Here is a 27,765-nt window from a genome sequence, read left to right as displayed (position 1 = left end):
GAGTTGGATTAGTTCACCAAGAGGTCAAGATGAGGAATACAGAGGAATGTTGGGGAGATAATCTGTGAGGATTATCTAAGGAATCTAAGAAATCAAGGGATTAGAATGTGGACAAAGAGTAGCTTTTGGTTAGGGGAGGCAGAAGGAGAGGTGGGAAGCCAATAGACTATGGTTAGATGAGAGGAATTTTGAATTCTTGAATCTGGAGCTCGTACATTGACAAGTGATAGTAAGATAAAAGGTGTGAATCTCTTAGTGTGCCACTGAGGTGGAATAGAGGAGTAGGCCATGGAAGTGAGAAGGTTGAGGATTGAGTGGAGGGCTGGAGAGAGAGACTTGTCGAGTCTCCAAGTATAAGGGCAGGAGGTGGGGAGGTGAGTAAAACATAGTGGGAAAGCTGATAAATGCTTATGTTGAACAATCACAGATACATATTAGTGTAGCCAGAAAGGCAGCGAGATTCTGTGGACAGAGAATTGTCCTTGGAGTTAGGAAGACCCCGTTTTTAAATCCTGCCTCTCTCATTCCCTGTGTGTCCTTTGGCAAGTGGTGGAATCTCTCTGTCCCAGACAGTTATTTAAGAAAACAAATTGTCCCTAAGTTATTGCTCTGCGTGGATGCGATTCTACATCTGGTATTCCTCAGACTGATTAAATCACTTGGGATGGCAAAGAGCGGACACCATAAAGAAGAGCACCAAGCCACTCGCTAGATGTATACAGAAAAAAAGTATCAGAGAGAGGATCCTGTTTCCTGGGAGAGAAGTGAAATTTGAGCCAGGTTTTGACAGAGGTGGGGGATCTGGATGTCCAGTCTAACCATTTTACAGATGAGTGGCTGACCTCCTCTCTCCTCCAGCCTGGGAGGAAAAAGAAGACAGTTCTTGGTGCCCTTTCTTGTTTTCCTACTTATTTCTCTTTCTTGTCCTGTTCGTTTTGACCTTTAGTCTCCTTTCTTTCAAAATGGAAACCAACCTTTGTTGAAAGGCCTTAGATTGGTTTCTGCCAATCCCCTACCCACTGCGCTGGTTTCTGAGTTTCCCATGCAGAAGTGCCCAGCAAGGAAAAACCGGCACAAAACATCCAGAAGGGAGAGGAAGACAATGAAAGAATATAGCAAGCTTTCCCTTTTAGGTAAAAGGTGTTGGGGGGGGGGGGGGGAGTGGGGCGGAGAGAAGAAGGGGGTGGACAGGGAGGAACCCTGCTCTGAATCAGCCCTTGGAGCTCACTCACTGGGCAGAAATCTGGGACAGCTGCCCATAGCTGCTTCATCTGAGCCAAGTCCCTCAGACAGAGCCTGGCCTTTTCCCCCTGCAGCTGATTGGACCTGACTGTAAACAGCCCGAGAGCTGGGCCCTGACAGACGGGGGGAGCCCTCTGCCCCAGCCTGGACTCATGGCGGTCCTGGTCTCCCTGCTGCAGCTGGCCGTCTCCCTCTCCGTCTTCCCCATCCATCTGCTCCATTTCTTGGGCCTGTGGGACTGGATCTGCAAAAGGTTCTTCCCTTACTTCATGGTGAGGTTCACGGAGAGCTACAACAAGGAGATGGCGGCCAAGAAGCGGGAGCTCTTCGGCAGCCTGCAGCAGTTCGCGGGGCCCTCCGGGAAGCTGACCCTGATGGAGATTGGCTGTGGCACCGGAGCCAACTTCAAGTTCTACCCGGAAGGGTGCCGCGTCACCTGCATCGACCCCAACCCCAACTTCGAGAAGTTCCTCATCAGCAGCATCGCGCAGAGCCCGCACCTCCACTTCGACCGCTTCCTGGTGGCCCCCGGGGAGGACCTGCGTCACGTGGAGGACAGCTCCATGGACACCGTGGTCTGCACCCTGGTCCTGTGCTCCGTGCAGAACCAGGACGCGTTCTTGAAGGAGGTGCGCCGAGTGCTGAGGCCGGTGAGTCGCGGGGCGGGGGGCGGGCGGCCTGGCACGGTCCCGTCATTCCAGGGGCAGAATGGGCACACCGGGTCCTGGCGAGGCCGGAGAGAGCACACCGTCCGCCGCCTCGTGGGGGGCCCCGGAAGCCCCCGCCCTTTTCTCAGATTTGGAAGAGACTGTTGGCAGCTAAGTAGCTTTCCGGAGGTCATTCCCAGAGGTAGCAGGCGGCGAAGCCGGGATCCCTGACTCCTGCCTACAATTACCCGACAGGGAAGACCTGCTCTGAGGAAGGCTTCTTTTCCTCTTTTTTAAACCCTGATCTTTGGTCTCTGAATCGTGCTGTGTGTGGTTCCAAGGCAGAAAAGCTAAGCTGTAAGGGAGTTAAGTGACTTCCTCAAGATCACACAGGGAAGAAGTGTCTGAGGTTAGATTGGAACCCAGGACCTCCCATCTTTAGGCCTGGCTCTCTAAGCCACCTAGATGGCCCCAACACTTGGTGTTTCCTGATGAAATTGCATTATCATACAGATACAATAACTATGAAATATCAGAAAAATCATTGTAGCACAACTCTTAATCCAGAGCTTCTTGGTGGCTGGATGGCTGCCATCGGCTCCCTCATGCTCTGTTCTCTCTAGGTTTGGGTGCTTATGGGAGTCTGAAAGAGAGTGTGACGGGTTCTCCCCATAATAAGCTTAGCTCACACACACACACACACACACACACTCACTCATGTACACTCACACTCATGCACACACTCACACTCATGCATGCACACACACTCACTCATGCACGAGCACACACACACACACACTCACACACCCAGAGGTACTTTCCCACCCCACCCCTCCTCGCTAGACACAAAACCACCCGGACCTCTTTCCCTCCTGCAACAGAATGTCTATACCTGGTCAGGTCTGGCGAATTGGCTCCTCTAACCGTGGAAACTCGCCTTCATTCAGAGCCTTGCTTGCTCTTCCCGCTGACGTGAGGGAGTTCCGAGCACCAAAGGAGACGGGATTCAGGAAGGTCGCCAGACAAACTGAGCAGCCTGTTACCGGCCAGCTCCGGCCGCCGGGAGAATCGAGGCATCCAGATTCTTTTTTGCCTCAACTCTCTCCTCTGGCCACGCCGACAGACCTCGTAGAAATAGTTAGAATCTTCTCCCCAAACCCTTCTGGAAGATGTCTCGGGAGCATCCCCAGAAGGTGTCCGAGGCCACATTGGAACCCAGCACCTCTGCCTCCGAGCCACTGGCTGGCCCCGAACCACAGCCACATCCTGCCCCAGCTAAGGCAGGATGCGCTGGATGGCGCGGAAAGTCCCAGTGACAGGTCTGACAGCCGGTCCAGAATTGTGCCTGGGAAATCGGCTTCACTGCCTGGTCGGCCGGAGTCAGGAAGACTCGTGTCCCCCTCAGGTCCGGGCTCAGACACTTCCTGGCGGGGTGGCCCTGGCCAAGTCACTCTCACGTAGTTTGGCAGAAGGAGATGGCAAAGGCCTCGCTTTGCCCAGAAAGCCCCAATGGAGTCGGGAAGGGTCCGACAAGCTGGGCTCCGACGTGGGCAGAGTCTAGAAGGGACACAGCAGGGGCCCGAGAACGGCAGCAGAAGCGGAGGCCGGGCAGCGCGAGGCTCTGCTGGAGAGGAGCTCCGCTGGGTCCGGCGTGCCCGAGTTTAGTGGGGTCACAAAAAGGAGGGGGGGGAGCGAGAGGAAGGCCCCAAGCCAGCTTGCCTCGGCTGTGAGCCCGGCCCATAGCCGTGTTAATGGGCTGTTGGTGGAGCAGAGATCCTAGACGTTGGACGGGGCGAGTCCTGGACGGGGTCAGAGCTTGGCCGGGTAACTCCGGGCACGGCTTCTGAGCGCCCGGAAATGGAGCCACGGCGGACCGCTCCGCCTTCTTCACACACACGCCCCTATTTGTGCCAAACTTTCCTCAGAGGCTGGCCGGCCCTGGAGGCCAACACAGCGGCTTACAGCCCTTCTCCCGGTGGATTCACAGGCCGATGTCGGCCCCGATGTGAATCCTCGGGGAGAAGAAGCAGGAATGGGGGGGGGGGGGGGGGGGACGGGGCTGAGCAAACCGGCCAGAGGCTTCCCTCGGGCATGCGCGCGAGGCTGCCGGGCCTCCCCATTCGGGTGAGGGAGAGCTGGAGGGGCCGAGTGGCCCTTCGAGGGTCTGAAGTGTCCGCCCTTGTTCCTTTTCCCAGGGAGGAGCGTTCTATTTCATGGAGCACGTGGCCGCTGCGCCTTCCACCTGGAATTTCTTCTGGCAGCAAGTTCTCCACCCAACATGGTTTGTCCTGTTCGATGGCTGCCACTTGACCAGAGAGAGCTGGAAAGCCCTCGAACAGGCCGGCTTCTCCAAGCTCCACCTCCAGCACCTGCAGGCGCCCCTCTCTTGGAAAATAGTCCAGCCTCATATCCTGGGATATGCTATAAAATGATTGGGGGGGCGGGGGGAGTTTCTGTGTCCTTGGAAGAGCCGACACTATTCTCTATCGCACACTGAAAGAAGGGGAGGGCCAAATGGGGAAAGATGCTCTCGTGTATTCTTGGGGGGAGGGGGGGGGAGGACAGAATAGATGAATAAAAATACAATCCAACTCAGCTATCCAGAATGACTAGGAAATGTTCATTGTGGAAAATACGGGTCATCTCAAAATTACATTTCATGGGGGCATCTAGGTGGCTCAGTGGTTAGAGAGCCAGGCACCTGGAGACAGGAAGTCCTAGGTTCAAAACAAATGCTTCTGGCTATGTGACCCTGGACAAGTCACTGAACCCCCATTGCCCAGCCCTTACCACTCTTCTGCCTTGGAACCAATATTTTGTAATGATTCTTAAAAAAAATTTTTTTTAATCACATTTTGATTTATATATATCTATATAAATCACAAATTGAAATTTTTCAACAGCATCACATATTTGAGTTGTTAACAAAGAGTGAAGTCGGATGAACCTGACCTCCTGCTCATGTTATGGTTGCTAAAAAAATTCAGATTTCCAAGTAATGCCCAATGAAATTGCACAGGGGCTGCAGGAAGGGGGAAAGGGAAGGGAGGGAAATAATGTGATTATTGTAACCAAAGAATAATGTTCTAAATTGACTAAATTAATTTTTTTTTAAAAAGTTCAAATTTGGGCAGTAGAAAGGAAAGGAAGAAGCTAATTTTATATTCTATGGAAGTCCTTAATGACTGATCTGGGAAACAACAAATTCTGAAAAAAGAGATGAACCCAATTCGGTGGCAGCAAGAGAGCTTTTGGAGCCTGGTACTCCGGGTGCCATGACTGGGTGCGCTGACAGATCTGTTCCACCATTCACCTTCCCCTGGGCTTAAGTACTCCTGGCCACCCACGGCTACCACTGGCCTCGGCACACAGAAACACTCGGGATACGGTCAGTCCTGATAACCACACCTTGAGCAGCACCACATCACAGTTGCTTCCGAGCCCTGGATTTGGCGTTGGCAGACCCCGGTCTGGTTCCTGCCTCTGCGTGATCCTGGGCACGTTCTGTAGCCTCGCTGGGACTTCCTTTTTTCTCATCTATAAAATGAGTAGGTTAGCCTCGAAGGTCTCTTTCAGCTTTAAATCGAAGAACCCCAAAGATTATAAATTATCATGATTATAAAATGTCGGATGGACATGTTTTTATTTGATCTCACAACAAACCCGAGAGATAGATAATTATCCTCCTTTGATAAGTGGGGACCCCGGGGTTCAGGGAACTCTGTCCAATGGCTCGTCATCCCGACAGAGAGACGCACGTTTGCTTCTGATGCAGATCCGAGTCAGGATGTGATCTCGAGTCCTCCGACTCTGTCCAGCTCAACTGTTGTTCCCCTGGTGTCCCTTCCATTCCCGCCATAAGCGAGGGTACCCACTGGGGTTATTAATACCCGAATCAGTCCAGCTACCAAAGAAACAAGGTGTCGGAACTACACTCAGGTGGTGGATGGGGGAGGCTGTTTTATCTGGATGGTTCTCACCAGAGCGCTGCGCAAGGCAGCTGTGAGAAGTGGTTCTCCCTTTGGAAGATTCTGCGTGCAATCAATTTGGTGTCTGTCCTAGGAGGGTCTTAGCAAAGGGAACTTTTAAAAAAATCAAATTCCTGTTCTTTTTTGGAAATCAGATTAAATGAGATACTAGAGCTTTATTAACTCTTGGATGTTTTCTTGTCATTTTTCTTCATGTTTCTAGGACATCTTCTCACTTTGGGAGATTATGTTATTTGCCTCTGAACTTGCAGTCTGAGTCAGTTTTAGACCATGAAAATTCTTCCAAATGAATTAATTGGTTAATTAGTTAAAGGTTATGTCCAATGCCCTCATTTTAAAATGTATACCGTGCAAATGGGGAAAGGAGCTGTAATTTAGTCAGAATGGGTAAGCTCCTGGTATGGAAGTTCCTTTAGCCAAATGGATCACAACCAATTTTCAGTTTGGTAATTATATTCTAGGGAAGAAGTTGTGCAAAGTCCATAAAGGGTATGATTTACTCATTTCCAACATGACTGATGTGGAAATATCTTGCATAACTCCCCATTGTGTAGTCAGTATCAAATTGTTTGCTTTCTCAAGGAGGCGGGAGAACAGAGAGAATTTAGAACTCAGTTTTAAAAAATGAATGTCAAAATTATTTTGTTTACATGTCATCAAGAAAAAATAAAATAAAAATTAAATGAAAAAAATGATTTACCCAGAATTACATGACTAGTAACTGCTAAAGGCAGATTTGAAACTAGGTCTATTTAACACAAACTTAGTCCCCCTAGTCCTTACACTGGGCTGCTTCTATTACAAATTTAACAAAACAAAAAAGAAATCAACTAAACAAATAAAAGGTTTAAATGTTTTTACTTGACATTTTTAAGTTTAATCCACATTATCAACATTTTTTCCATCACTTAATTCTACCCAGTCAATGAAACAATAAAATCAAACCACAATTTGCTGACACTCAAAATTCAATAATTGTTTCCTGCAAGTTCAAGCATATATATGGACTAAAATCCTAAATTAATCTTTAGCGAGGTAGAACTAAGTGGACAAATAGAAAAATGTTTGCTCTCTGTCCCCTCCCAAGTGATGTTCTATTGCCTTTGAGGTTGTATGTTTGTGGGGGAGTGTGCACGTGTAGGATAAGTACCAAAGTGCCTAAATAATAAGAATAAGAATAAAAATGAAAAAGACAAAGGTTCGAGCCCTTCTGCTAACACCCACTCAAGTCACAACCTCTTGTGAGTTACTGATTTGCACTGATATGAAAAGAGTTCCTGTAGAGGGAGTTCTCCACATTGATGACATCACAGAACAGGTCACTAAACCATATATATATAAATGTAGACAATATATATAAAGTTCTAATTCTGATCATCACTTTATGAAGTCATTTCCATATTTTCTTATATCCTTCATCACTTCATAGTAGCAGAATAGTTATTATTGCCATGATTTATTCAGTCATTCTCCAATTGTACATGTAGGTTGTTTCCCCCCTTTTCTCACTGTTTCAAATTTAAAAAACAACAACATATTTTTTGTATAGCTGTGCTTTTCTTTTCTTTTCATGATATTTGGGTCAAATGGAATAATCAGTTTTGTGACTTATTGAATAATGTTGCACTGTTTTCCAAAGAGTTTATACCACACTATAATTCCAGTAACAAAGTAACAATCCCTGTTTCTTCACAGTCTAGCCAACATTGAATTTTCTTTTTTTCCTCCTATTTTCTTATTTCTAGTAGTTTCTTAAAGTTGTCTTCATTAACATTTCTCTGGTCATTAGGGGAAACCTAAACAACTCAGATACAGCATTTCATAGCTCAGGTTCTTCATTTTACAGGTAAAACCAAGAATCGAAAAGATGAGATAACTTTTGCCACAGGACCTAAGGTAAATCATGGCTTCAGGTGCCATGTTTTCCCACCCATATTTCTCCCAAATCCCTTTGACTCCATATAGGCTTCATATCAATACTATTTCCTATTTGTTATTGAATGAATCTTGATTCCAGGTGAGTAACATTGTCTTTGTTTTAGAAAAATGGCTCTAGATGGATCCTTTTCTGGATCATGGCTCCATCAATTAGATTGAAAAAATAGAGAAAGAGCAGATCTATGAACTGGGCATGCAACTAAGAAAACTAGAAAAAAAATTTAAAATCTTCAATTAAACTCTAAATTGGAAATCCCCAAAATCAAAGGAGACATTAAAAAAGAAAGTGAAGGAATTAGAATAGGCAATGAGGAAACAAAACTCTGCTTTGCAGAGGATATGATGGTATCCTTAGAAAATCCTGGAGAATCAACTAAAAAACTGGTTGAAATAATAACTTTAACAAAGTTACAGGATATAAAATAAACCTACACAAAATCATCAGTATTTCTACATATTACCAACAAAGTCCAGCAGCAAGAGATAGAAAGAGAAATTTCATTTAAAATAAAATAATTTAATATAATAAACAATATAAAATACCTGGAAGTCTACCTGCCAAGACAAAAAACAGGAATTAAATAAAGATAATTACAAAATGCTTTTCACATAAAAATTCAGTTCTAAAGAACTGGAAAAAATATTGTTCATGGGTAGTCTGAACCAACATAATAAAAATAAAGTACTACAAAAAATACTGCTGATAAAGACCTCATTTTTTCAAATATATAGAGAACTAAGTCAAATTTATAAGAATATGTCATTCTCCAGTTGATAAATGATCAAAGGATATGAGCAGGCAGTTTTCAGATGAAGAAATCAAAGCTATCTATTGTCACAAGAAAAAAAAATGCTCCAAATTTCTATTGATTAGAGAAATGCAAATTAAAACAACCCTGAGGTACCACCTCACGTCTATCAGACTAGTCAATATGATAGAAAAGAAAAATGATAAATGTTGGAGGGATTGTGGGAAAATTGAGATTGATGCATTGTTGGATGGAGTTGTGAACTGATCCAACCATTCTGGCAGGCAATTTTTTATAGCCCAAAGGGCTATAAAACCGTGCATACCTTCTGATCTAGAAACACCACTACTAGGTCTATATCCCAAAGAAAAAAAGGGGGTGCTACTTGTACAAAAATATCTATAGCTGCTCTTTTTGTGTTGGCAAAGAATTGGAAATTGAAGGGATGTCCATCAAGTGGGAAATGACTGAACAAATTGTGGTATATGATGGTGATGGAATTCTATTGTGCTATAAGAAATGATGAACAGAATGAGTTCAGGAAGAGCTGGAAAAACCTTTGTGAATGAAGAGCAAAATAAGCAGAACCAGGAAAACATTGTACACAACAACAGCAATATTGTGGAATGATCAACTGGGAAAGACTTAGCTACTCTCAGCAATACAATGATCAAGGCAGTTCTGAAGGATTTATTTCAAAGAATGCCATCCACCTCCAGAAATAGAACAGTTGGAATTGGAATGCAGATCAAAGCATACTATATTTCACTTTAGTTTATTTATGGTTTTATTTGGGGATTTGGGAGAATATGAGTATTCTCTTTCAACAGTGAACAATATGGAGATAGGTTTTACATGATAATACATGTATAACCCAGATCAAATTGCTTACCCTCTCCAGGAAGGAATAGGAAAGGGAGGGAGGGAGATCATTTGAATCTTATAATTTCAGAAAACTTATGTGGAAATTTGTTATATGATTTTATAACATAACTGCTATTTCCTTATGATTCTCCCCAGTAGAACCCTAACTCACAACAAAGAAACTCAGTTAAATAAAACAAACCGGTATATATTGACCATGTCTGACTACATTATGATTTATTGTGTTCCTATGATCTATCACCAGCCTATGAAAAGGAGTAAAATATGTCTCATCATTGTATTAGTGGGGAAATTGAGAAGGAACCAAAGTTGCCAGCTACTTGGGGAATAAATATAAAGTAACACTTCCTTCCTCCCCTTCCCCTAAGTTGGGCTGATTGGACTAAAAGGGTAAGTAAGATTTCCCCTCAGTCCTCCTTCTTGAAATGATGTTCTTTGAAGTTCCCCTCCTAATACATTGAATCTGATTGAAGTCTCTATTAAAATCAAGATATCTATTTATTTAGGTATAAAGGGTTGAAGAGTAATGAGGACAGAGGGAAAAGGAAATATCCTAAAAGTGTCACCAGTTGAAAGATAAGATTTCTATGGATCAGGCAAAAGGATGGAGAAATGTGTGTCTTCACAGCAAAGGGTAATTCCTCTCCTCTTCATTCATGGAGCAAAAGAACCTTTTCAGCTTTCCAACTACTCCCTTTTGAGCTTGGCTGAAAAGTTCCCCAATGTCAGCTGGGGTTCCATTTCCTCTTCTCCCGAGGTAGTCCGTCAGATTCAATTTTTCCATTGCTTCTGACCTTTCCCTCTTAAACATCATCAGTAACCTTTAGTCAATTCCACTGATATGGATTCTGATATATTTTATTCTTTTTTTCCTTTACACCAATGTGACCATTATGTACATTGTTCTCCTGGTTCTACTTATTTCATTCTGCAGGAGTTCATCTAACTTTTCCAAAGTTTCTCTGAATTCTTCGTGTTTTGGTGTTTCTCACAGCACAATATTATTCCATTAAATTCTTGGGCCACATTTGGTTAGATATACTCCATCAAGGGTCCTCTCTTCATTTCTAGTTGTTTGCTACCATAGAAGGTGCCTCTAAAACTGTTTTAGTATAATGATCTCAAATTGTTTTCCACGGACATCTGAACTAATTCATAGGTCAACCAACACTATATTAGTTCTTCTGTCTTCCTACAACCCATCTGTCATTGACTTTTTTTCATCTTTACCATATAATGATAACTGAGGAACAGGGCAGGTAGGTAGCATAATGAATAGAGCATCAGGTCTGGAATCAGGAGGACCTGGATTCAAATTTGGTTTCAGATGCTTCCTAGTCTAGGCAAATCACTTAACTCCATTTGCCTTGCCCTTGATGCTCTTCTGTCCTAGAATTGATATTAAAATAGAAGATAAGGATTTTAAAAAGAATAATAATAATTGAGTAAACAATCAAAGTAATACAACTTACTAGCAAGGCAGGCATAATAAACAGGTCAGTGGATTCTCTAGCCAGTCCAAAGACCCTGAATATAGAGTGAGATGGATTTTTATGTATTAAAAGCAATCAAATCAAATAAATTAATTATGAGAACATTAACCAGGATACAAGTCAACATACAACATTAGGTAATCTAATTCCTAACTGGAAAAAAAGATTAGGAACTTTTCAAGTTGGGAGAGAGAAAGAGTGAGTTTTAGTCAAATTAGGAGAGGGAGATGAAGGTTTTGGGATCTTCCCTTTCCCAGAATTGAGAGCTGCTTATTGGTTGTATGTAACCGCATTTCTGAAAGATGACTTAGAGGAAGGTAGGTGGTTCAGTAGATAGAGAACCAATTCTGGAGTCAGGAGGACCTGGTGTCAAATCTGACCCTTCCTAGCTGTGTGACCCTGGACTTAGTCACTTAACCCCAATTGCCTCACTCACACTGCTCTTTTGCCTTAGAACCAATACCTAGTATTGATTATAAAACAGAAAGTAAGGGTTATTTAAAAAAAAACAATGACAATAAGTTTCCCATGAATGATTTGTAGAAAAATATGATGGGAGAGCACAAGATGGAATCCATGTTCATGAGAGAATTTAATGAATTCTCTGATTCCCATACCAAACCAGTTTTTTTCTGATTCCTCTCATCATCTCTTGCAAACTAACTTCTTGCTGACTCAACTCTGCTGGTCAACCCTGTTATTCTGCCAGAGTGCCTTTAGTTTCTAAATTGGACTGTTATGACACTATTAAAGTGTTAACTTGTTGAGTGAATGTTTTCTTCCCCATTTATATATTATAAACATTAAACTAACATTCAATTCAATAACTATCTCTTAAACCTCTATTTTAGGCAATGGGCATATAAACAGAAAAATGAAACTGTTCCTGCCCTCAACCACCTTAATATCTTCTGGGATGATGCAACATATATGCAGAATTCACATCAATTTGAGGAGGGAGAAAAAATTAGCAACTGAGGATTTAAAATTCAGGATGAGGCTAGTTGCCTGATCAATTGAACAGAAATGAAAGTTCCATTATATTCAGTTTTGTGTTTTAAGAGAAATACAGAGCTGCTTCTCTGGGAACTGGGAAAGGGGAGCTGTCTCCATGTTGACTTGTACTTTGGGGTCCCTCACTGTTGACTTGCTCTAAATGCCCAGTGTGCTAAACTGGCTCCCGTCTCACTCCAGTGAAACAAACCTTTCCTTTTGACTTTCGAAGCCATTTTGAACTGGCAAATCACTTCACCCTGTCCCTTTGTTGTTTCTATTGTAAACCTCAAATTTCCTTAGACTTATAAATGTTGGTAATTTCACCATTGGGATATTTCATACTTGGAAAATTTCTTACTGATAGTCTATTGGAATGGGAACCCCATTGGCATGGGAGGTTCCTTCTCTTCCCTTCTTAAGATTACTTTAGGACAGAGACCCTTTGCTGAACAATGGAAAGGACTTTGACCTATGCTTAAGCATAGAACAGGAATTTCTTTGAGTCTTGATTGATTTTAGAATTGATACAATGGAGATACTTGGAATAAATCTCCACCCTATTCAGTCCTAATAGGATTGAGTAAGGGCTGCAGCCTAGATCAAAATTTAATTATTCCAATCTCTACCATACTCAAGTTAACAGGATTTAGAAAGGGCTGTAGCAAAGGAGTAAAGATTTAATCGTTTGAAAATATGACCTTCAATAGACATGTGCAAAAGCCAAAAACCTCTGGGCGGTCCTGGGTTAAGTTAGAGCCTCCACTGGCACAGGGAAATTGATGAAGAGTGATTGGTAGATGGGAGAACTGGGAGGAGGAACTTGGATGGTTCCTTAAAGATAGGAGGGTCTGGAGACTGGAGGGTGTTGAGTTTTTGGTCGGTGTGGTTCCTGGGCTCTGAGGAGAAGGAAGCTGAAGGTGGGGGCCCCTGAGACTGTTTCTCCATTTTGGTCACGTGAGTAATAGGGACTGATCTCTTTTCTTTGCCCCAGCTATCTAAGGGCTTGGGCCTTTTGGCCCAGCCTAAACACTATCACTTCAAAATTCATTTTAATGCTGTTTGAAGGGAAATTTGAGAGTCTCTACTCTGCCATCTTGGTTTTTTGCATTTTTAAAGAATAGTTTTTTAATGGAGTAAGACTGAACTCATTCTCCCTAAACAAGACTAGCTACTTCTCCACTTCAGAGTTCTAGGGGTAACTATTATGGTTCAAGGAAGTCTTCCTCTAATATTGCTGGCTCAAGCCCCCATTCTAGTATGTTTCTCCATATCCACCTGATAGGTGCTGGAGTTTAGTGCCCCGGTTCCTTTTAACTAGTCGACACCAATGAACTATTTTGAAGGGATTTTTATTGCAAACAATAGCAATAACAGAAGTAGTACAAACATTTCTTCTAAATACTTGGGAATCACATTCTCCCCTACTTGGTCCTTGGGAAGAATGAGTTCAAACTTAAGTAGTTTCTAAAATGGGGCATAGCCACTGTATGAGTCTCTACTGAGCTACTACTGAGCTGAGCTGAACAGTTCTTTTTTTTTTTTTAATATATTTTATTTGATCATTTCCAAGCATTATTCGTTAAAGACATAGATCATTTTCTTTTCCTCCCCCCCCACCCCCCATAGCCGACGCGTAAGTCCACTGGGCATTAGATGTTTTCTTGATTTGAACCCATTGCTTTGTTGATAGTATTTGCATTAGAGTGTTCATTTAGAGTCTATCCTCTGTCATGTCCCCTCAACCTCTGTATTCAGGCAGTTGCTTTTTCTCGGTGTTTCCACTCCCATAGTTTATCCTTTGCTTATGAATGGTGTTTTTTTCTCCTGGGTCCCTGCAAGTTGTTCAGGGACATTACACCACCACCAATGGAGAAGTCCATTACGTTCGATGATACCACAGTGTGTTTGTCTCTGTGTACAATGTTCTCCTGGTTCTGCTCCTCTCGCTCTGCATCACTTCCTGGAGGTTGTTCCAGTCTCCATGGAACTTCTCCACTTTATTATTCCTTTTAGCACAATAGTACTCCATCACCAACATATACCACAGTTTGTTCAGCCATTCCCCAATTGATGGGCATCCCCTCATTTTCCAGTTTTGGGCCACCACAAAGATGAGCTGAACAGTTCTAATGGACATCACTCTTTACCTCCTAGTCTCCAGCAAGTCTGGACATGGATTTCAGCTTCTAGACTTCTAGTGGTTTCCTCCTTATTTTTTTTTTAAGCTCCCAAGGTCATTGAAAATCACATCAAGTCTCCTTTGTCTAACAAAAAAAGAATGGACTCGTGTAGACTGTGAGCACTGAGGGAAAACAGTTTAGCAGTTTTGGGGAAAGCAAACTCCCAATTCAATATAAGAACTTTAGTACGATGTTGGATGGATGATACACAGGTATATGATATGTATGATACCAGTACAGATTAAGGTCTTCCCCTCGTGGATGGTATCTCTCATCTCAAAAAGGATTTGCTGATGTATCTCTGCTTATGTTGTATTATATTTTGACAATTTTACATACCTTAAAAAGACCAACAATATCCAAATTTTCTTTAATGCAATGCAGGTATTATAAGAAGGTGTAAGAAAACTCCACAAAATGGACAGCAGTCAGCTACTTGAATCAAATGGGAATTTTGAATTGGATGATCTTGGGGACCTTTGTTTTTGTTTTTAGATTGTAATATTTAAATGGATTGTAGGGATATTGAAGAGGTACAGGGGATAAGAAAGGTTTTGTAACAGGGAATGGAGGAGTTGAAGGGATAGAGGGAATATGGATGCTGGTGAGGTAAAAGGAGAGAGATGCAGCCTGCTGTGAGGCTATCTTGGAAAAATGGGATTTCCCAAGAAATGGGCCAACTATGATAGCCTGAGGGGATGTCTTCTCTACTGATTGATGTTGAAGATGCCCCAGAGCACGTAAGCACGGATACCCCCTGAGGGACAAGCTTCCCCTGCCCCACCTGGGGTTTGATAAAGACTGTTTAGGGTTGAATAGCTATCCTTGGGTTCAGCTCCCTCTATGTCCCCCTGAAATGATAGTTCTCTTATCTGACTGCAGGTTATTTAACTCAAGATGAATTTTAATAACAAATTTGGATTGGGGAGGTATCAGGGAAGAGGGAATCAGGATTTCCCTAGATTGGGTTTGAATCTCTCTTAGCTTTTGAGCTGAAGCCAGGCCTCGCAGGCTGGTGGAGTGTTTCTTTTATTCCTTTCTAAACTAATCTATGCTAGTTTTCTTAAGTTCAAAGTCTGCAGTAGACAGCAAGAGGAAGAAAAGTTTCTGACCTTCAGAACTTGGTTGAGCCTGTCTCTTCAGGCTGATGCCCCTAAAGATCAACCTTACAGTTCAAACTACTCCCCTTAAATTCTTTTTTGTTCGATTACATAATCACAGGAATCCTGGCAGAGCACACAGTTGGGAAATATCCAGGAATAGAGGTACTTCTATCCCAAGACAGGGAGAGAGGCTCCTTCCAGTCTGAGGGTCAGGAGAGAGTCTCCTTGAGACCAACGGTACCTCTCCAAGTTGCCCTCCCCCAACCAACTTCATTCTTGTCAATATCTTCTCTCTAACTTTCCAACTGCTGTTTGTTCCACCTGAGTGGCAGAAAGTCCAAAACTTGCTTCAGTTTTCCTTTCCACAAGGTTGTAGGATTTAAATTAATATCCCATACTTCAAGTATTATATTTATAAAGTTTATTAGCTGACAAAATAGAACCACGTGACTGTTTTCTACCTGCTCAAAAAAAAACTCACTCCACCAAAGCTGCCACAGGAAGGAAAACGAGGCTAGACAGGGAACTCCACCCAGTTTATATCATATCTGTGTCAGCATGTCATGACAGGAAGTGAGTAGGGTGCTGGGAATCATAGTTTTGCTAGGGATTGGAGTTTTTAGGGTAACAGATTCAAATTACACAAGATGTAATTAGTACAAGGATTTGTAAATGTGTAGAGGGAATTTTATCCCCTCCCCCTCCTGGATTGCCAACCTGGTCCATCCCATTTTTCACATGCCAGCACTGAGTCCATGAACATAAATAAAAGGATGTGGGTGGATCCCACCAGGGTCTTTTGTCACTCACTACTTCCTTGGGGAGGCAGGTGAGGGTCGGAGGAGGATCCTGCAGGATGGGCTACATGTGGTCAGACTTAGAGTAAGGAAGAGACTTTAAATCTATGCTTATCTACCTTTTATATTTCAAGTGATTATTAATAAACTTTATGGAAAATAAGAACTTGATATTAATTGGAATCCAACAGAAAAAAACTGATGTGTTTTAAGAAAAGGGAAAAAGCAATTATGGTTTAAGAATAACTATCTGAGAAGAATTTTAAATAGTCCCCTTTTCACAATAGCAAATTTGGCTTCCAGACAGGAATTGTTTTTCCCCATGATATTCAGAGTGCTCATATCTTTGTATTTAGGCATTTGTTTCCTGAACCATTATGTATACAATTGTAATTTTTTAAACATGTCTTCCTTTTGATTTAGTTGTGACTGAGACAGAGGAAGCCACTTATTTATTTAAGTTTTGAGTTCATGTTTCTATAATGCCTTTTTTTCTTTTTTGGGGAACTGGTATTGATTTTTCACATCTAGATGAGTCTATTACAAAAGGGCTTGACTCTGTATTGGCTAGACAAGTTTTGCTACATTTGTTATTGCATTAACAAATTAAAATTACGATTTGCAACAAAGAAAATAGACACAACCAAGACAAAAGCAAAAAACAGGATCATATGCTGTCATATTATTATATATCCTGTGTTGGCCTAGGGTAGGGGTAGAGTGGGTGGGAGTAGATATCTGAAGGCTTGAGATTTCTCTTTCCATTGAAGGCTTTCCAGAGTTCTTTCTTCTTCAGTGGAACATAGCCAGGTAGGAATAAAGACCAATCTCTTGTTTTTTGAGTACTGTTTGGGTTTGACTACTACCCCAATTACCAGCTCATCTCTTCACCATCAATGGTTAACAGATCAGAATCAGAGAATTTTGGGAATGAAACAAATCAGGGAGTGGGGCACTTGATGGCATATCACCTTGCCTTTGTGGAAGTGGGCTCCCTGGACTCTTCCATGTAAGAACCACATTAACCAAACATGCTATACATGTGACACTAAATGAATGTAACCTTGGCTCAAAAGCCAGTTGCGCCAAACTCTCTTCATCAGTGGAGACTGATTGCCTGGTGCCCCATGTCTGTTTTAAAGAGCAGAGTTGTTGAGAGCTGGAAAGAAGAGCTCCTAGTCTTCTAGTTTCCAGATTTAAGAGAGAAGTCATGCATTTCCAGTCTCTTATCAGCTCCTGAAGAGAGAAAGACTCTGGGAAGAAGTTGACATGTACATAAATTTTGGGGTTTCTATTTCTTTTCTTTTTTAAATTAGTTTTTTTATTCTGAACTTAAGCACAAACAGAACACAACAGGACGCAAACTAGGATTGTATGTGAAACCATGAATTTCCATTTTCTTTATAGTTGTGCCTGAATAAATTGTTCTCCTGATTCTGCTCATTTTGTTTTCTTTATCAGTTCATCCTACCTAGGTTTTTTGACCATCTCTTCTGTCATTCTTATTCCATTTTGTTCATATACCGTAATATGTTCAACCATTCCCCAATTGATGAGCACTCTACTGGATTAGAGTTTTGTTTTTCTTTTTCCTTTTCCTCTCTCCTTTAGTATCAGTTAATTTGTTTTGCTTTTCATATTCCCCCTCCCTTACTGATCAACCTCCAACTCTTACTTGTTTCCCTATAAATTTCGATGTTAATAAACTATGTTAACAAGCCCTTCAGCTGTGATGATTTGGGCTCATTGGATGCCAACTCCCCCTGTCTTTTCCTTCATGTTTGTAAATGCTTTTCACATACTCCAGTTATGAAAAATAGAAGAATAGGAAGAAGTTCCTCCTGTCTATTTTTCCTCCTTTTACCCTTGCTTCTCTGTCCTCGGACCCTGAGAACTGAATCAATCTACCCTATTCCATGCCCCAGAACTATTGTTTTCCTTCTGGTTTTAAGTAACATTTTCATTACCCTTTGAAGACCTTAAAGTTCTGAAATAACATTTATTTCTTCTCTCTTTTTCAGAATGTTAGCAATATATCTAAGGATATGCTAGTAAATGTTAAATAACCAGCTTTGAGTGGAAGGAAGGTAGAAGGGATTTACCTACAAATAAGTTTATTTTATATTATTAACCTTTTCTCTCCCAACTTAACTCTTGACAATAAACAAAACAATAAATTGAGCCCAAAATGATAACATTTGCCAAATTATGAGGAATAAATGTTCACGTTTTTCTAATTGGAATACTATATTCCAAGATATCTCACTTTAAGTAGAAACTGCCAGGTTTTGTGTGATACTGAATATGGTTCCATGATACTTGATCTTCAATATATACAATATTTTTTCTTTGAGTCCAAGGTAGGAGTTCTGGATTTTGATTCTGACATTTCTCTGACTTTTTAGTGGTATCTTTTAATCTTCATTTAGCATTCTACTTATAGTAGATTTGGGCAGTTTTCATTTATGATTTCTTAAAATATGGCATCTACTCCCCTGCCAGCTCCAGGAGGGAGAAGGGAAGGAAGGGAGGTAGAAAAGTTCAATCATATAACAGGGAAATTTATGTGGAAATGTGTTATTCTGTGTAATTAGTAAAATAATAATAATGATTATAAAATATGATATCCAGGCTTTTTCTTTTAAATTATGATTTTTAGGGAGTCCAGTGATACTTTTTTTAAAAAAAACAAAACCTTACTTTCTCTTTTAGTATCAATTCTAAGACAGAAGAATATCAAGGTTAAATGACTTCCCCAGAATCATACTGCCAGGAAGTATCTGTGGTCAGATTTGAACCCAGGTCCTCCCAAGTATAGGCCTAGTGCTCTATCCATTATGCTATCTAGCTGCCCCACAATGATTCTTAAATTATCTCTCTTTAAACATGTGATTTGTCACTTATTTATATGGTTATGGGATTTGGGATTTTGGTTTTAAAGGATTACTCTTTTACAAAAATTAATAATATGGAAATGGGTTTGAGTGATAATATGTATAGCCTAGTAGAATTGCTTATCAACTTGGGGGGGGGGGTGATGAGGGGAGGAAGAAATGTAACCATGTAAAAATTTTAAAAATAAAATAAAAAAAATAAACTTACCGAATGTCTACTCCATGTGAAAAAAAAATTATCTCTCAATTTCTAGGTCATTTGTTTTTCTCATATTTTCTATTTTTCCAACACTTTTTTTTATTCTACTATATCTTGCTGACTCATGGAATCATTGCTTTCTGTTTGGTATGTTCTAGTTTTTAGAGATTCAATTTCTTGGATAATTACTCTTTGTTCTAAGTTATTTATTCTACTTCCAATTCTTTCCCATACCTCATCACATTAATAGGGAACTGATTATGGACACCCAATTGGCTTATGGGTGAGTTACTCATATGTGATATTTAAAAGATCATTGAAAATGGGAGATACACCATAAGATTAGAGGAAAAAAAATATCCCAAGATTCAAGTGGGAAGAGGGTGGAGACTGCAAATAGAGACCAGTAAGCTTGACTTTAATTCTTACAAAAATTCTAGCAAGAATCATTAAAGTGAAACAATGGACGAAAAGAGCAAGCTTAGTAAGTAGTGTCATCAACAGGTCATACAAAAGCAATCATATAGATATATTTATATAATTATTAAAGTAGTATACGTTAGAAATACCATGTTTATAATTTAACCCAATCTTATCACCAGCTTCGATAAAGGAGGTAAATAATGGCATTTTTATGGAAAAGATGAGCTATGATTTAGATGTTATTATCTAACCAGATGGATTAGTTAGATGGCTGGACTCAATTGTGGATGGTTTGATTTCAACGGGGCAAGAGGCCTCCAGTAGAGATCTACCATAGGGATATGTGTTTGGCCCTCTACTATTTCAGTGTTTCATCCACGACTTAGGTAAAGTCATGTATTGAATGGCATTGATCAGATTTGCAGATAGCACAAAAATGGGAAGTCTAGCTATAACAATAGATGACAGACAAGATCCAAAAGTATCTCAACAGTCTGGGTTCCCGGGAAGAATATAATAAGAAACTCAGTATTGATAAATGTCAACTCTTGGGGACATGTCACAAGTATAAGTTGAGGGAGGCATGCATAAACAGCAGGGGCTTTGAGTAGACTATATAATAATAGTTAAGATTTATATAGAACAACAACACTGGAGAGTAGGTGCTATTATTATCATTTTCAGTTGAGTAAACCAAGGCAAAGTTTAATAGACTTGCTCAGGGTCATACAGCTAATTAGTGGCTGAGGCAGGATTTGAACTTGGGTCTTCTTGAATCCAGGCATAGCATTCTATCCATTGTACCATCTAACTGCCTCTATAAGCTTAATATGAGTCAGCAATGTGAAATGGAAGCCAACAAAGCAGATGCGATCTTGGGTACCATGAAAGAAGGGTTCCAGGAATAGGGAAATTATTCTCTGCCCTGTTCAGACTTCACCTCAAATCTTAGCTTATACTTGGGTTTTACAGTTTAAGAAGGATATCAACAGAGGAAAATCAGGTCTTAAAAATCAGAATTGACCATCTAGAAACATAATTTCATGAGAAATCAAGAAAAAACAAATCAGAATCCAAGGAATGGGGAAAAAAAGACAGAAGAAAACATGAAATATCTTATTGAAAAAACAAGTTACCTAAAATATAGGTCTAGGGAAGATAATTTGAGAATTATTGCACTACCTGAAAGTCATAATCAAGAGAAATGTCAATTATTACTATTAGACTCATAGTTCTCAGCACCAGTAGATTGTAAACTCCTTGAGGACAAAGACCTGCCACTGTTTTATTTGTAACCCCAGTAATCAATATAGCACCTGGCATTAAGTAAGTGCTATTGATTAAAGTGATTAAATGATTTTTCAACATTAATTTTAAAAAATATATCAATAAGCTGGAAAAGAGTCCAGGGAAGGACAACCATGATGGTTGGAATTGGAAACCCTTTAGGAAAAGGGTAAACTGAGGCAATTCTGCAAACAAGAGAATATTTGTTAGCAGGGGCATACTCCCTATCAATAAATGTTCAATGGCCTCCATTTATGCTAAAGACCCGAAGCAAAATGACACTTCCTCTTTATAAGGAGTGTAAGACAAAGAACAGTATAGATAACACCACGGAGTACATGCTTAGTTCCAGAGCTGAGATGCAGGGAACAACATGATTGGTTAGAAGCCTGGTAATGGAGGCCTTTTCTCATAAGACTAAAAAGTGCTCATTATTCAAGTGCAGCTACAAGGGTTAGAGATAATGGACCAGACCTTTTGGGACAGCAAATTAGACATCCTTGAAGCCTGATGGTATAAAGATATTAGGTCCAATTCCCTTTGTGTTCATACACATTGCCCAAGGTCATTTAAATTCCTTGAGACAAGAAAAGACTAGTGATTAACAGAAAAACTGATTTTTGTTAAACTTAACTTATTACAGGCCTTCTGAATCTCTGAATCAAGTTGAGAGACAAAGACTTAAGTAGTTACAGGACAAAGTCAATTACTTGTAAATAGAATCAACAAGAAAATGATATCAAATCAATCTTACAATGCTCAATGGTAAAAGACCTCGAATTCTTGGCATATTAGAATGGCTAAAAAAAGTTTGGAAAAGGTGACTCAGGGGAACATGAGAGCTATTTGTCTTCAAGTATTTGAAGGGATGTCATGTGTTGGAGATGGATTTTGTTTGGACCCAGAAGTTATGACTAAGCATTTTGTGTGGAAGCAAAAAAAAGAGACAAATTGGGGCTTGATGTTTGGATTAATTTTCTAATAATTGAGTTGTCCAAAAATAGAATAGCCTGCTTCCAAAAGTTTCAGGTTATCCCTCCTTAGAAGTCTTAAAGCAGTGGCTAGACCACTACTTGTTGAATATATTGTAGTATTTATTCCATTCATTTATGGATATGACTGGATGGATGCTCCGATCTTTTCCATTGCTCAGATTCTGTGGTAGCATGGGGCTCTCAACAGTAATAGTTCAGAAACTTTCAGATGTTTTGGAGGTATAAAGGGTGAAATTATGGTTGAAACTGAAAAAAATCTAAATTTAAGTGGTTGCCAAGGGAAATCCCAAATAATAAAATACCCAAGTCAGCTGCCAAATTTTATGGTGATTTAATTGATATAGTAGAGAAGATTTTAAGAAGAAGGAGGAAGGAAGGGGCTAGTACTGGGCAGGAAGATAGGAGATCTAGAAAGTAAGGTTTTGAGTGTGAAGAAGGAAAGAATCAGCCTGACCTCCAAAGAGGCTTAGCTAAGATGTCCAAACCTGAAATCAGCTCCAGGGAAAAACTCACTATCCAACACTCCAAGATGTCGGAACACTTAGCACACTGCCAGCCAGAGTAGTCTCTCCAGGGAAAGAGCAGGGGCCAGGAAATGCCGTGCCTTATATGGACGTTTTTACATCATTTTTCTGCATCTCATCTGTACCAATAAGGACTTAGCTTGACTTGGGACAGCTCGGAAGTCTGTCCTTTTTTTTTTTACATGTCTGTTGAAGGCCATCTCCTCAGATAATTAAATCTTGAATTTGATGCAGACCTTCAAAATCTTGTTAAACTGAGTAGGGTGAAGAATGTAGAGTTTCCAAGACCTGATTCTGTTATTCCAAGTATCTCCATTGTTACTTATCAGGAAATAGCTAAATCATATCTTCTAAGGAATGATCTGATTAGGGTGGAATAGTTTTGAAATTTACAGAGGAAAGACAATAACTTCCATTTTGAGTATTTTGAGTTTGAATGGGACATCTAGTTTTATGAGGCAACTAAATATTAGAAGAAAATGTTAGTAGGCAACTAAATGTTAGGTAGGAAAAATGTTAGGCTTAGAATAAAGAAGACCTCAGTTCAAATCCCCCAGCTCAAAGGACTTAACTTCCATTTGCCTCAGTTTATTCAATTATAAAACAGGGATAAATGTAGCATGCTACCCCCCAAGGTTGTTACAAAAATCAAATGAGATAATATTTATAAAGTACTTAGTACATTGTCTGGCATCTAACAGGCACTAATTAAATGCTAGCTATTTCCCCCAATAATCTTTTATTGTATTTTCCCCCAATTACATGTAAAAATGTTGTTTTCTGACATTTTGTGATTCAAGATCTCTCCCTGGGGCTTAGATGTATAAATCTAGAAATCATCTATGTAGAGATACTAATTGAATCCATAGTGATGAGACCACCAAGTGAGAGAGTATAAAGAGAACATGGGATGAGAAGAGAGCCTTGAGTATACCCAAAGTTGATTCTGGCTTAGATGAAGATCCAATAAAAAAAGACAGAGACTGAGAAGGAATGATCAGACAAGTAGGAGAACTAAGAGAAAGCATTGTCAAAAAGAAGAGAGGGGAATATCTCTATGATAACATAGTGGTGGAAACTATTAAATGCTCTAGAGAGCTCAAAAAGATTGACAGTCCTCATCCTGTATCAATGACAGATATTGTGAGATTCAAGTAACCTTGACTGGCTATGACTGCATCAGCATTGTTTTTAAAATACGAACTCTCTTAAACTGTGGGAGTAAAAACACCAATGAAAAGCAACTGCTTGAATACAGGGGTGGAGGGGATATGACTGAGGAGAGACTCTAAATGAACACTCTAATGCAAATACCAACAACATGGAAATGGGTTTGAATCAAGAACACATGTGATACCCAGTGGAATCGCGCATCAGCTATGGGAGAAGTGGGGGGTGGAGGGGAGGGAAGAAAAGAAAATGATCTTTGTTTCCAATGAATAATGTTTGGAAATGACCAAATAAAAATTAAAAAAAAAATGAACTCTCATCTGATACTTGTCTTCTAACATGAATTCTAACAGTGGGAAAATAATCAATTAATAGTGATTAAACAAATAAATATTTACTAAATAAATGATTAACAATTGATTAAAATATAGATTTTTTTATGGTCTGTTAAAATAAAAGATTGAGATCTTGGAAGCCTGGTGAGGATACAATGGCTTCCCATGTGGGAGAAGGTAGATGTCAAAGAGAAGAGCATCGACTTAGGTGAGGCATTGTGACTCAGGCATCCCCAAAGAGTGGACTGGATGGGGCAGTCACTAGAAAGATAGGGAAGCCCCAGGGTGGAAGTTTCTCCAGATGGGTCAAGAGGTAGGTAATATTATAATAAGGATTTTAGCTAGCTTGGTTAGCCTGGATAGAAAAAAGGATTTTAGCTCAGCAGTAAAGGTTCTGTCATTTTACACTGCCCCCTTTAAGAAAAGAAGAGACAGAATCGTGTTGGGGGTACTTTAAGAAGTAGAGAGAGACAATTGGAAGTTCTGGGAGAGTCTCTGGGACTTAATTTGGAGATGGTTGGTGGTAAGATTACTCTGGAACAGCTGAAGAGGATTTGAGTTACTTGATATACTTTTTTTGAGAGCTGAGAAAAAGCTGGGATAAATGCAAAACTAAAAAGAGTGGGTTAGTAATAAAAGTTTTTCCTCTGTCAGCCACAGGTGGAGCCAGAGAGCTTCTCTGTGAAACTGACACAAAGCTGAGAGGGAGACATTGAAGCTCCTTTAAACGGTGAGGATTTATAGATATAGAGATATATTTAAGGATAAAGAAGATTTATAAATTAGAATAGTTTGTTAAGATAGAAGATAATCTTTAGTAAGAGAGAATAGTGAGTGCAGGTTAACCTTGGTGAACAAGAAGTCCTATGAGGGACAGTTGGTTGGGTTGGTTATTTAGACTTATTAGAAATAGGATTTTATAATAGATCTCCTACTCTATTCATACTCCCTATTCTTCTCTCTACTTAAAAAAGAATAATAAATAACGTTGTATGAGACTGCCTCAAGCAAGTTCCTCCACAGCCTGAATCAACTTGACCCTATAGCTATATCAACATCAATGCAGTCAGATAAATTATATAAGAGCTATTATTTAATTATTACATTTAGTTTCAAGTCAGCTAGCTGTAAAGTAATTGATTTGCATTTTGAAATATACCAGTTTATAATTGCAACTATTACATTTGGCAATACAATTTTTAATATTAACTATTACAGTTAAATCTAGACATAATAATCTATACATAATATACAGATAAATCTATGCATAATAGACAAATTAATGCATTACCCAGTTCTGGCATTTCTTTCAGGTTTTCCCTTTCCTCTTTGTTTCCATTGCCCTCACATTAGTCTAGGTTGTAATGCCTAAATTATTATTTGAGAAGATGAATGTCATTTGAGAAAGGCAATTAGTATACCAGCAAGAATTTCGGTTAGTCTAATAGGAACAGGTTTTCATTCTCTCCCCATTCAGGCTAACCTACAAATAGTTGCCAGAACAGGGATAATCTTTCTTAAAAAACCATTTAAATCCCATTACTTTCCTGCCCCTTGAAGAAATGTTAACAGTGGCTTTCTCTTGGCATCTGGGCCACATTTTGCTCCCTCAGCTTTATTCCAAGGATTCTTTTTCTCCTGTCCTGTTACTCATGGCCTCCCTTCACATACTGTTTGATTTGTTCTCTATATGCAATGGTCCATCTCCTGCCTCTATTTCTGGAATATAACCTTCCTCATTTCTTTTTGTTGTTGCTGTTGAGTCATATCTGTAGTATCCCACTCTGTATAGTCCCATTTGGGGATTTTTTTTTTAAAACCCTTACCTTCCATCTTGGAATCAATACTGTGTATTGGTAAGGGCTAGGCAATGAGGGTCAAGTGACTTGCCCAGGGTCACACAGCTAGGAAGTGTCTGAGGCCAGATTTGAACCTAGGACCTCCCATCTCTAGGCCTGGTTCTCAATCCACTGAGCTACCCAGCTGCCCCCCATTTGGGGTTTTCTTGGCAAAGATCCTGGAATAGTTTGTTCTTCCTCCAGTTTATTGTACAGAGGAGGAAACTGAGGCAAACAGGGTTAAGGGACTCACCCAGGATCACACAGCTGGTAAGTGTCTGAAGTCAGATTTGAACTCAGGGGGATGAGTCTTACTTCATGTATAGCACTGGGTCCACATTGTATCACAAGTAAGTATGTACTTACTTCTGAATTCCTTTGTCTTTCTCTGGTAGAATGTGAGTTCTTTGAGGGCAGGGATCGCTTCTTTTCTTTTCTGTGGTTCTTCTCCACAGTGCCTAGCACATAGTAGAAGAAAAGTACATCAAAATGACAAATGGCACCTGGCCCGTTTCATCCTTGGCTTTTAAAATTAGGCAACTTGAGGAAGAGAGAGATGATCTAAAACTAGTGGAAGGGTGGCCTTGCCTCATATCTCCTTGCTTCACCTTTCCCGTGTGGGGAAAAAGAAGCCGGACCTGAATTCAGTTTGGGGGGTTCTAGTTGGAAGAGGGGAGAAGTCTGGTTAGAGGAAACCCCCTCAGGGAGTCACAAAGTCTCAGAAGAGCAGCAAAGGTCAGGCTGCTGAGGTTGAGCCCAGAATTCAGAGCGGCTGATCCCGGTACAGGTTCTGCAGTAACTTGCCAGGGCCAAACTGCTGTAGCTCCCAACGACATCATCTGTTAAAGAAAGGGACTGAGCCCAGGTATGGAGCAAGTTCTTCATTCTGAGCTCCAAGAGTTTTCGTTCATCCCCTCTCCCAGGAGAGTGCTTTGTTCCCCTTTTTCTTCTGCTTGGTGGTCCCCCGCTGGCTCATCTCTCAAGCCTTGCTTTAGGCGATGGAGCCGGAGGCCAATGTGGGGAATGCCTGAGAGAGCCATCTGCTGGCCAGAGCAAGTGGTCAGGATGGCTCCAGCCTCCTGCTGGACAGCGCCTGCTGTTCCAGGCACCCACAGCAGGTCGATGCTATTAGAGCACCCAGGGCCAGCATGTGGCAGCAAGGGAGGCATCGGATGAGCTGGGAGAGTCCCAGAGGATTCATGATGGTGACTGCGATCCACATCCAAGAAAGACCTGTCCAAGTGGTCTTTCCCATCAGCGGATCTTTGGTTTCATTTGGAGGATTTAGGTGTCATGTGCCTTTGCTTTTACAACGATGGCCAAGATGGAAGCCTGTTTTGCAGGAAAATACAAATAAAAATTTAAAAATCACAAAAGGATTAAAAAAAAAGAAAAAAAGAACAGCTTGGCTTCTGCCTCACTTGGTGTCTTTCCTCTAGGAAAATCTTAAAAACATAAAACAGATTTTGGCAATTGACCCAATTTTAAAATGATCTTTTCATCTCCCTCTCTTATTCCATGTTCCTCAGCACCTGCAGGCTGCACACATTGGATTATGTGCATAGGCATAGCATTTTGGAAAAGATTCATGCCTTTATCCTTTTTCTGACGGATTTGCTGTTCTGGAACTCTTTTATTTCACTGAAATTATATAGCAGAAGGAATGCTCTGGTACTTCTTTTGAATCCCCCCAAACTGAATGAAAGAAATGTATTGGGGGGGGCACCTATGTGGTTCAGTGGATGGGGAGCCAGGGCTACAGATGGAAGATCTGGCCTCTGACACTTCCTAGCTGTGTGACCCTGGGCAAGTCACTTAACTGCCATTACCTAGCCTTTACTGCTCTTCCTTGGAACTAACACACAGTATTGTTTGTTTGTTTTTTTAAAGAAAGAAATGTATGAATGAATGATTATAGGTCCCACTGCTCTAATCATACATATGAAAATATAAATTAATGTTTTAGAGGAAGGCAAATCCCAATTCTGAGGCTCCATGTTAAACAAGATAATAAGAGAAAATTGTAATCATTGGAAGTGTTACAGGGGGAAAAAATCACACTAAGGCAAGATTTGTAGCAC

General features: G+C 40.7%; 1 protein-coding gene and 1 long non-coding RNA gene across 4 annotated transcripts in view; one reads left to right on the top strand and one right to left on the bottom strand.

The window, feature by feature from the left end:
• Nucleotides 1–6,040, top strand: part of LOC100023342 (N6-adenosine-methyltransferase TMT1A-like) — a 56,203-nt gene extending 50,163 nt beyond the window's left edge. The window contains exons 1-3 of one of the 2 annotated variants that reach the window (XM_056798236.1): nt 920–1,133; nt 1,317–1,892; nt 4,085–6,040. In XM_056798236.1, the coding sequence (XP_056654214.1) occupies nt 1,395–1,892; nt 4,085–4,321 (735 nt within the window). In that variant the 5' untranslated portion in view covers nt 920–1,133; nt 1,317–1,394 and the 3' untranslated portion in view covers nt 4,322–6,040. Of the gene's footprint in view, nt 1–919; nt 1,134–1,316; nt 1,893–4,084 lie in introns of those variants that run through there. The other variant, XM_056798235.1, reaches the window with a different exon arrangement.
• LOC130454455 (uncharacterized) overlaps nt 4,434–27,765 on the bottom strand; it is a 45,672-nt gene continuing 22,340 nt past the window's right edge. The window contains exons 3-4 of one of the 2 annotated variants that reach the window (XR_008912060.1): nt 26,051–27,016; nt 4,434–17,255 (exon numbers count right to left, since the gene is read on the bottom strand). This is a non-coding gene — a long non-coding RNA (uncharacterized LOC130454455). Of the gene's footprint in view, nt 27,017–27,765 lie in introns of both variants that reach the window. The other variant, XR_008912059.1, reaches the window with a different exon arrangement.

This window comes from Monodelphis domestica, chromosome 5 (genome assembly GCF_027887165.1).
Source record: "Monodelphis domestica isolate mMonDom1 chromosome 5, mMonDom1.pri, whole genome shotgun sequence".
Taxonomy (NCBI): Eukaryota; Metazoa; Chordata; class Mammalia; order Didelphimorphia; family Didelphidae; genus Monodelphis; species Monodelphis domestica.
The sequence above is the reverse complement of the archived record's forward strand: the minus strand, read 5'-3'. Positions and strand labels throughout refer to the sequence as shown.